The 10538-nt window shown below is 47.3% G+C and overlaps 1 protein-coding gene across 1 annotated transcript; it reads left to right on the top strand.

Moving 5' to 3' along the window:
• The first annotated feature begins 290 nt into the window (after nt 1-290).
• Nucleotides 291-2168, top strand: LOC120647932. The gene is made up of 2 exons (XM_039924736.1): nt 291-1253; nt 1503-2168. The coding sequence occupies exons 1-2, from the start codon at nt 291-293 to the stop codon at nt 2166-2168; spliced, it is 1629 nt and encodes a 542-aa protein (XP_039780670.1).
• The last annotated feature ends 8370 nt before the right edge of the window (nt 2169-10538 follow it).

Here is a 10538-nt window from a genome sequence, read left to right as displayed (position 1 = left end):
TCAAGGTCCTTCGCAATGCGAACAAATTCGAGTGGGGCCACGAGCAAAGTGAAGCTCTTCAGGAACTCAAAAACCATCTCCAAAACATGGTCAAAATGACCTCACCTGATCCGAAGGATGTGTTGCTTCTGTACATCTCAGCATCTTACTCCGCTGTAAGTGCAGCTCTTGTACTTGAAAGAGAGGTCGAAGGAAAGAAGAAACAACTACCTGTCTAATTCGTATCCGAAGCTCTTGCAGGCTCGAAGCTTCTATATTCAGAGCTAGAGAAAATTGCATGCGCAATAATCATGTCTGCTTGGAAACTTCGCCACTATTTCGAAGCTCACAAGATAATTGTAGTCACAGATCAACCATTACATGATTTGTTCAGCAACAGAGAGGCCTCAGTCAGAATCACCAAGTGGGCTTCAGAGCTTTCCGAGTTCTACATTGACTTCGAGAGGAGAACGGCCATCAAATCACAAGTCTTGGCAGATTTCATCGTTGATTGGCCATCCCCAATCTTCAAGGAGGAACCTTCGACCGAAACCTGGATCGTGCACTGCGACGGGGCCTGGTGGAATGATGGAGCGGGTATCGCTGCAATCATAGAGTCTCCCTCGGGAGCAAAAATAAGATACGCAGCGCGCCTAAGCTTTGGCAACCTCGAATCATCAACCAACAACACCACCGAGTACGAAGCCTTGCTCCTGGGCCTTCGCAAGATGAAAGCCCTTGGCCATCAAAATTTCATAGTCAGAACAGATTCGAAGGTTGTCAGAGACCACATTGAAAAGGACTCAGAGGCAAGAAAACCAGAGCTCATCGAGTATCTTGATGCTGTTAGAGCCATGGAGAAGTATTTCAAGGGCTTCGATATCGTCCATATTCCGAGGCATATGAACGACGAAGCTGACAAGCTAGCAAAGGCAGCATCAAGAAAGGAGCAATTACCTTCGGATGTATTTTTCGAAGAAATCACAGAACCTTCAGTCAAGCCAAAAAAAGAAAAGCAGGTTTCAGTCCTCTCAGCTGAAGATTGGAGAACACCTATAATGGAGTACCTTCGGGGAAACATCGAGCCAGCAAATGAGAAAGAGGAGAAGAAAATGTTCCAAAGAGCAAGGGGCTATATAATCTCCGAGGGTGAGCTGTTCAAGTCAGGCGTCACCAGCCCATGGCTAAAATGCATCTCAACACTCGAAGGTGTTGAACTACTGAATGAAATTCACTCCGAGTTCTGCGGCTCACACATTGGCTTCAGACAACTGGTTTCCAAAGCCTTTAGGCAAGGATTTTTCTGGCCTACGGCGCTAAAGGACGCCCATCACATTGTAAAGACGTGTCAAGCATATTAAATGATGGGCCCGAAGTCCTCCAAACCTTCGGAGCCAACCCAGCTAATACCTCCGACTTGGCCATTGATGTTGAGTGCTTCACAAAGTGGATCGAAGCCAAGCCCCTCATCAACATCACATCAGAAATAATTAAAAAATATTTTGGCAGAACATCATCTGCAGGTTTGGGGTCCCAAGGAAATCACCATCGACAACGGCAAACAATTTGATTCACAGCTCTTCAGAGAGTTTTGCTACAATGTGGGGATGAAGGTAATCTTTGCCTCTGTGTACCACCCACAATCCAATGGGGCAGTTGAAAGAGCCAATGGCATCATCTTCGGCAGCATTAGAAAGTGCATGTTTGATCAGAAAAAGGGCAAATGTGCTGATGAACTCCCAAAGGTCATCTGGTCCCACAACACTTCAGAATCAAGAACAACCAAGTTCACCCCATTCAGGTTGCTCTATGGTGCCGAAGCAATGACACCAGAGGAGCTCAAAAACCAAAGCCTAAGGGTAACCCATCAAGCTGAGGCCAAACCCTCGAAAGACACAGATCTCATGGAACTAGATATCCTCCCAGCTTCGGAGAACCTTGAAAAGTATCAACAAGAAATCACGAAATGGAGAGACAAAAAGGTGGTAAAAAAGAACATCACAGTCGGGGACTGGATCCTGAAAAGAAAACCAAACGCCGAAACCTCCGGCAAGCTTCACTCCAAGTGGGAAGGACCATTTCTGGTAACCAAAAGCAACAGGCCAGGGTCATATCACTTGTTTGACGCCGAAGGCAATGAGCTGCAGCATCCGTGGAATGCTGACAGCCTCAAGAAGTACTATATATAAGCATGTAAAAAGGCTGCATCGCAAGATTATAAGCGATTGCGGACCTTCGTAGACTATTCCTGTTTTTTCCTACATTATAAAGGGCCGTACTCTTTTACTCACAAGGGGGAACTCCATACCAGAGGTGAGGTTTTTGAAGAGGCAGACCCATTGTAAATTCGTTCAATTCGATGAAATTTCCCCCAAAAAAAGTGTCACATTCGCCTAAGCAGCCAAAAATGGCAAGCTTCGGCACGCGTCTATAGGCTGCTTAAAATAGTAAGTTAGCAAAGTGTGCAATATCCACAAACTTTGCATACTTATCCAAACAAAGGCACAACAAGTGTTAAACAAATGCCAAGGGGCTTTGACCTATCAAAGGCTCGAACCAAAACACCTTCGGCACAAACAATTGCACAACAAGTGCTAAACAAATGCCAAGGGGCTTCGACCTATCAAAGGCTCGAACCAAAACACCTTCAGCACAAACAAAGGCACAACAAGTGCTAAACAAATGCCAAGGGGCTTCGACCTATCAAAGGCTCGAACAAAAACACCTTCGGCACAAATAAAGGCACAACAAGTGCTAAACAAATGTCCAAGGGGGTTCGACCAATCAAAGGCTTGAACCAAAACACCTTTGGCACAAACAAAGGCACAACAAATGCTAAACAAATGCCAAGGCACTTCAACCTACCCAAGGTTCGAACCAAAATACCTTCGGCGCAAAGATAAAAGGCCATCGGGTGTACAAAAGTCAAAACCTAACCACCTTTGATAAATTCGGAAGATGAATGCCAGGAAGGTGGAGATGTTTTTCTCTTCAAACTTGCCATCCATCATCCGAACAGTACAAAACAAGTACACGAAGGCATCGTCCTTCGAACAATGATGCGCAAGGAAGGGGGAGACATTTTTCCCCAAAACAAATCCCTTGCGCATGTTGCCTAGACAATAAACAAATCACCTCTCGAAGGTCCCCAAGAAGGGGGATACGTTTTTCTCCAAAAACATAAACCTAGCGCACCTCACTTTAGGTGATAATAACTTGTTTCCCGAAGGTCAAGGATATGCAAGAAAAGGGGGACAATTTTGCCTACAAAAGTAACCTGCAACTCTCAAAAGGCCCTTCGGGATGACGACACGCAAGGAACGGGGGAGACGTTTTTTCTCCAAAAACTAAATCCTTGCGTGTCGCCCAGGCAATCCTCACCTCACACACCACAAAACTTCGAAAGATATATCCTAGGAAGGGGGAGACGTTTTTCTAAAAACCTTTAAGCACATATCACCCGAAGCACCTTAAGACTTCATTCGAAAACCTCCGACAAGCCATGTGCAAGAAAGGGGAGACATTTTTTTGAAACTCCCCTCGCACACGCCCTATCGGAGCTCAACTCAACCCGAAATCAACAAGACTACGGGAGACATTTTTCTTTTCGCACAACAAAAGCACCTCGAAGGATGCAAACAGAAAAGCACCTCGAAGGGTGCACAAAGCAAAAGCACCTCAAAGGATGCACACATCAAAGCATCTCGAAGGATGTACACTATGAAGTTTCATTAAAAACGAGCAGAGAATCATCTCACACATCTAAGAACATCGCGAAGGTCAATTCCATTCACAACAACAAAACATCCATGTTGAAGGTTACAGTGAACCACGACCAGACCAACACAAATATTCTACCACACTGGCTCCAGGATGAGTGTGGCTAAAAGCCTCCCAACTCAATGGCATAAAGTTGTTCACAGCCTGCAGCATGGGAATATTTACAACACAATCCACAAGTTCAAGAAACGAATGTTTTTCAGCAGCATCTAGACCTGGGCCTCTGACGACCCAGCTGCATCATGCGAAGCAGGAGACCTCCGGACTTCAGGTATCGGATTCTCCTCTGAAGGATGTTCCGGAGCGGCTTCCTGCGCAATCAAACAAATTCCCTCAGAAACACCAATAAGAGAGCAAAGCATATGAAAAATTTCTACAAGAGAACGGTCTTACCTCGATGGCAGCGGCGGCGAGGGCGTGAACAGCGCTCATGCCCGAAGGTTCCCAAAATTTGTCAAAGAAAGCAACCTTTACATCTTGGATCTTAGCCAACTCCTCAGACAAGCCCTCGTAAGGAACGTACTGGAAGTCCCACTCTAGAAAAGAAAGGTTCAAACCTCCGGCCCGGAGGAGGTTGCCAATGAGTCCTTCAAAGGACACAGACGCAGCATTCCCATTGGCAACGCTCATCACCTCTCCGAAACCTTCAAACTCGGACATCAACCAATCTAAAAGTTGGAAGATAACTTGAGAACCTTCGGCCGGCTCAGGCAAGGGCAGAGGCTCCGCTCCGAGTGCCGCAAGAGCCTTCCTGTACTCCTGGTACACTCCTTCGGCTCGAGCAGCGACCTCTGTGAAGACCTGCTTGAGTTCATTCACTTTAGAGTGTGATGAGTCCGGCCCAGATGGGATTGGATGAAAAGCCCGATACACCGATCCGGATCCCCCGAATCCCGCAATCTTAGCACCTACAGCCAAAAATACGACGCACCGATCCGGCCTACAATGCCACTAGGGCCTCTTGTTGTGCCTCGGCAATCTTAGCACCGCACTTCGGCGCACCCACTCAGGAAAAGGCCCAATCGCCCCAAAAGACTAGTCCAATAGGGGAAGGGTGGCTCTCCCTTTTAAGGTGGCTTCCTCTTCCCAAGCTAAGCAAGGTGTGATTATGTGGCTCCCACAGTCGCCGCCCGACTACAACTGGGCCACTTTTGGCCCATTTTTGTTGCGTCTTTGCCAGTGGGTAATAGTGGAGGATGTCCTCATCATTCCCACCTCCTTAACAAGGGCCCAGCTCTGATACCAAATGATGAGTCCGGCCTAGGTGGGATTGGATGAAAAGCCCGACACACCGATCCGGATTCCCCGAATCCCGCAATCTTAGCACCTACAGCCGAAAATACGACGCACCGATCTGGCCTATAACGCCACTAGGGCCTCTTGTTGTGCCTCGGCAATCTTAGCACCGCACTCCGGCGCACCCACTCAGGAAAAGGCCCAATCGCCCCAAAAGACTAGTCTAATAAGGGAAGGGTGGCTCTCCCTTTTAAGGTGGCTTACTCTTCCCAAGCTAAGCAAGGTGGGATTATGCGGCTCACACGGTCGCTGCCCGACTACAATTGGGCCACTTTTGGCCCATTTTTGTTGCGTCTTTGCCAGCGGGTAATAGTGGAGGATGTCCTCATCAGAGGGAACCGCCTCCAACTCAGTGATCCTCCCCTTGAGAGCAGACTTCTCGTTTATGTCGTTCTCCACAGTATTCCGAAGGCTCTCTAGAACCTTCTCATTGTCTGAAGCAGTTGTCTCCGCTTAGAACATTTGCCCTTTAACTGCTTGTTCTCATCCCTCAGGGACTGAATCTCCGCCTCAGCTTGCTTTAGCCTCTCCGCCAGGCTCAGCCTTTTGCTGGTGCATTTGACCCGAAGGTCTGCATCAGCCTTAGCCTTTTGCATTAACGCATAGCTGGCGAAAGCAAGCTTCTTGCTCAGTTCCGCTACAATGAAGGCGGCGTCAGAGGTGGACGTCTCTGCCACTGCTATATTAAATTCTGCATCAAACCCAAAATCACCTTCGGGCATCCTAAAAAGTAAGCGAAAACTAAACGGAATCTTGTTCCATCATACCTCTTTCTGGGGGAAGGATCCCGATGGTGCCAGGCCCATGCATTATGGCCAAGAGCTGTTTCATTGACGCAGACACATTTGCAAAGCAATACAAAAACTAAAGTTTTTTAAGGTTGCAAATAAGCCAAAAACTGATGAAAACTAAGGAGACGAAGCTTACCGGTCTCGTCAAAGTTCATCTCCTCTAGCATCTCCACCTCTTTATCCGAAGGTGGAGCAGAAGAACCGCTAGGAACTTCCTTCCCCTTGTGCGACAGCAGTGTTTCGCCAATGAAAATTTCCCCCTCCTCGACGTCTGCAGCAAGAGTAGGCTTAGAGATCGTCACCGTCAGCGCCGGAGCCTTTGGGGCATCAGCCTTCGGCCCAGTCGGCTTCGGCTCGGGCGGCTTCGGAATGTTCGAAGGCTTGGCCCCCGTCTTGACAATGCTTTGAATCCTTTTGCGTTTTGTTGTACCTTTGGGGGAACAATGAAGGTTAATTAGCACCTTTGCCACTTCAACCCGACGGCCAAAACCAAAAAGCATGGTCCCATACTCATCATAAAGATCGTAATGAGATCTAAACAGCCTCCCTTCGGGAACTACGATACCCCCGCCCACCGTCCCCATGAGCTCTTCCATAAATGAGGGCGTACCGCTATCGCCCGAAGAAACTTCCTCATCCTGCACTTTCCTCTTGGTGCTTTTGGCCCTTGCAACCGAGACCTTCGAGCTCGAAGGTTTCCGGCCTCGCCCGCGACCTCGTCTGCCCGCCGCCCCTGAGCTCCCCACCTCCTCCACCTTAGCTTTTCCTTTAGATTTCGGCCTTGGAACCTCTGAGCCAACGTTCCCATGTGCCAGCATTCTCTGAATGGTGTTCGGCGGGATCAGTCGAAGGTCGTAAGTGAAAGCCCTTGTTTGGTTTTGGTAATTGAGTGACAACTTAGGTGGACTAATAAGTGTTTATGTTGAGATACACAGGAGATTAGTCCACACAAAGACACTAGTATGAGCAACATGTGCCATGGAGGAGAAATGGCTAAGGGTTGATGCTATGCTCATATAGTGTGATCGAGGAGCTCATTGCATATGAGACATGACATGGAGTTATGTGACCAAAGTGGAGAAGATCAAGACAAGGCTTGGCTTGATGGACCGGTTGCAATGGAGAAGGGCAAGTCAAGGCTTTGAAGCGAGGGACCGCGAGGCGGTGAAGCTTGGGCAAGATTTGGCGCCAATGGACCGAGGCAACGGTGAAGAGCGAGCAAGGTCAAGATTGATGTACCAAAGAGGTCATGTGATGATATGGAGTGGATCATATCATTTAAGGAAGATCAAGCCAAGTGTTGACTCATGAAGATGATCAAAAGGCTTGATGGAAGTTTGGTGCTTGTGTGGCATCAACATTTGGTAAGATGAAATGGAATGCGCAAGGCAAAGGTATGACTTGTAGGGCATTTCATTTCACCGGTCAAAGGTTGTGTAGAGAAGTGCATGACCGGATTTAGGATAGATGGCCGTACTATCAAGAGGGGCAAACTTGTTTGCATATCGGTCATCTAGTGCCACTTGAGCGATCTAACATTGCGATGTTGCTAGGATCGAGTGGCGTGGTGAGATCAAGTGAAAATCCTTTGTAAACATTTGTGAAATGCTAACACACATGCACATGGTGTTGCTCACGTGGTGGTGTTGGCACATTTGCAAAGGAGAAAGAGTTGGAGTTGATGTTGATCAACTTTGGGATGCAACTAAGGTTGAGGGCTGACTGAGTAACGGCGGACAGTCCGCACACGAGGGGCGGACAGTCCGCGACCGTTCCAGAGAGCTTGCAAAGTCTCTGGTGGGCTCGCGGACGGTCCGGCCCAGGTGGGCGGACGGTCCGCCACTTTGTTTCAAAGTTGTACCAGAAAGGGTATCTCTCTGGTGGGGTTCAAAGTTGAACGGCGGACAGTCCGCCCATGGGACGAGGACGGTCCGCAGGCTAAACTTAGATTTGTACCAGAGAGGTTGTTTCTCTGGCTTGGGCTAAAAAATGAACTGCGGACGGTCCGCCCTTGGGGCGCGGACGGTCCGCAGGCTAATTCGTTTTTTTGTCCAGAGACGTTTTCGTTTCTGGTGGGTTGCACGATGTGAAGGGCGGACGGTCCGTCCCAGGGGTGCGGACGGTCCGCCCCTCAAACTTTAAGTTTGTCCAGAGACGCTGTCTCTCTGAGTGCTCAGAGTATCTGAACTGCGGACGGTCCGCCAATAGTACGCGGACAGTCCGCGAAAGCTCTAACGGTCGACTCTGACACATAATCTTTGCAGATCTAGCCGTTGGGTTTGAATGGCGGACAGTCCGGTTTTTGTGAGGCGGACAGTCCGCGAAAACTCAGTTTTCACGGGATTTGAGTGTAACGGCTAGTTTGGGGCCACCCTCTATAAATAGAGGGTGTGGCCGGCCATTTGAAATGGCTGAGCACCTTGGGGACTTAGTGTCCATATGTGAGAGTGCTTGAGAGCCCTCTACTCACTCTAACTTGATAGTGATCATCCGATTGAGTGAGAGAGCGATTCTAGTGCGTTTGCGTTGAGAGATTGCATCGAGTGGCACTAGGTGATTGTGTTGCAAGCCGGTGCGCTTGTTACTCTTGGAGGTTGCCACCTCCTAGACGGCTTGGTGGCAAGAGGCTCCGTTGAAGCCCGCAAGAAGTTTGTGCGGTGCTCCGGAGAAGAGTTTGTGAGGGGTTTTGTGCTCACCCCGCGGGAGCCGCGAAGAGTAACTCTAGTTGAGCGAGACTTGAAGAGCAACAAGTGGTTCGGCCGGATCATGTGCTAGAGCTCGGTGTGAGCACTCCACGTGGGAGAGTGTGACTTGAGAGTCACCACTAGCAAGAGGATCGGCGGCAACCTTGGAGCTTGTCTCAACGGGGATTAGCTTGGTGGCAACCAAGTGAACCTCGGGATACAAATCACCGTGTCAACTTTGTCTACTCTTCTCGGTGGTTTGCGTTCTCCAAATCACAAGCATTGTATTTACATTCTTCTATATCTTGTGCTTGTGTAGTTGCTCTCTAGTGATTAGTTAGCTTGTGTAGCTTGCTAATCAACTTCTTGCTTGTGTAGCTAGAAGTAGAGATCCTAGTGTATCTAGTTAGCTTGTGTAGCTTAATTAGTTGCTCTTGCTTAGATTGTGTAGCTAAGCAAGTTGAGAACTTGGATTTGGATTGTGTATCCTTGTCCTTGAGCATCTAGTGAGCTTAGGTTTGGCTTTGTGCTTTTTGCTCATTAGATTTGTTTAGGAGCTCCCCCGGTTTGTGAAGTACTAGTGCTTAAGCTTGTGTGTCTTGGCATTAGAATTGTTAGGAGAGCTCTTACTAGCTTGGCACTCCATTTGCTTTGTGTAGGATCCTTTTTTGGAGGTGCCTTAGAGTCATAGTTAGAGGGGTGAAGTCTTGGCTAAGCGAATAGTTTCAATTCCGCATAAGTTTCGGTTAGCCGGCGTAATTATTTTTACAAAGGACTATTCACCCCCCCCCTCTAGTCCGCCATCTCGACCCTACAAGTGGTATCAGAGCCGAGGTCTCTCATTTGTGGTCCTTACCGACCCGAGAGGATGGCGACTTATGGGCTAGATGTTGAGTGTCCACATATTTTTGATGGCACACACTTTGCACGATGGAAAAATTGGATGATATGCAATTTTAAATTTATTTGCCCTCAAATGTGGTGGATGGTGGATGTAGGTTTTTCTCATGTGTTAGATGAAGGAAATCTAACTCCAACACAAGAGAAATGCCTAGATCTAGACATCCAAGCTACTAACATCTTGTTTAGATCTTTGCATAATTGCATTCTTGGTGAGATCATGGACAAGGAAACCGCCCATGAGATTTGGAGTTATCTAAATGAGAAATATGGGGCGGCCTCCGATGATCATGATGATTATAAGACCAAGGAGGAAGTGCATGAGGATGATGAGCACATCCATGACATGGTGGTTGTGGAAGATTGCTCCACTTCATGGTCAAGTGATGACGATGATAATCAATCTACAACAAGTTCACTTGACATGATTGATGATGATTCAAGTGTTGCAAATTATGATTCTACTCCAAGCACACTTGATGATCAAGTTGGCTCATGCACGGATGATATTGCTACGTCAAGCTTATCTCCATCATCACATTGCTTCATGTCACAAGGTGACACAAAGGTATCAAATTGCAATGTGATTGATCCTAATTCATATGATGAGCTCTTGAATAGATATGCTAGCATGACCAAATTATTTGAGGAAGTGTTAGCCAAAACAATCAAATGTGAAAAAGAAAACTCTTTTCTCAAAGACACATGTGAACAACAAAAGCATCTACTTTATGTCATGAGTTGTTCACATGAGGAGTTAAAATTGACTCATGAGGAGCTTAGTGTTGCTCATGAGAACTTGGTACTAGACCATACTTTACTCACTAGCAAGCTTTGTAATAAAGGAATTAAAACTAGTGAGAGCTCATCACATGGGTCAAATGATCAATTGCAAAATATTGCTAACCCTTGTGATGTAGGCAAGAAACATGTATCCACCTCTTGTGATGATTTATTGTCTATGCCATGTACTTCACATATAGATGCTTGTTCTTCTTCTACTATGCAATATGAGACTAACCTTGTAGAAGAAAACAAAGAGCTCCAAAGTCAAGTGAAGTATTTAAGCAACAAGATAGAGAGATGGACAAAATCAAAAGTCACCCTT

This window comes from Panicum virgatum, chromosome 9K (genome assembly GCF_016808335.1).
Source record: "Panicum virgatum strain AP13 chromosome 9K, P.virgatum_v5, whole genome shotgun sequence".
NCBI lineage: Eukaryota > Viridiplantae > Streptophyta > Magnoliopsida > Poales > Poaceae > Panicum > Panicum virgatum.
The sequence above is the reverse complement of the archived record's forward strand: the minus strand, read 5'-3'. Positions and strand labels throughout refer to the sequence as shown.

Excerpts from the sequence above, each read along its gene's own strand:
- LOC120647932 (XM_039924736.1), top strand. The coding sequence starts at position 291 with ATGTCTGCTTGGAAACTTCGCCACTATTTCGAAGCTCACAAGATAATT. Across the intron at positions 1,254-1,502 it reads ACATTGGCTTCAGACAACTG|GTTTGGGGTCCCAAGGAAAT; the intron begins GTTTCCAAAGCC and ends CATCATCTGCAG.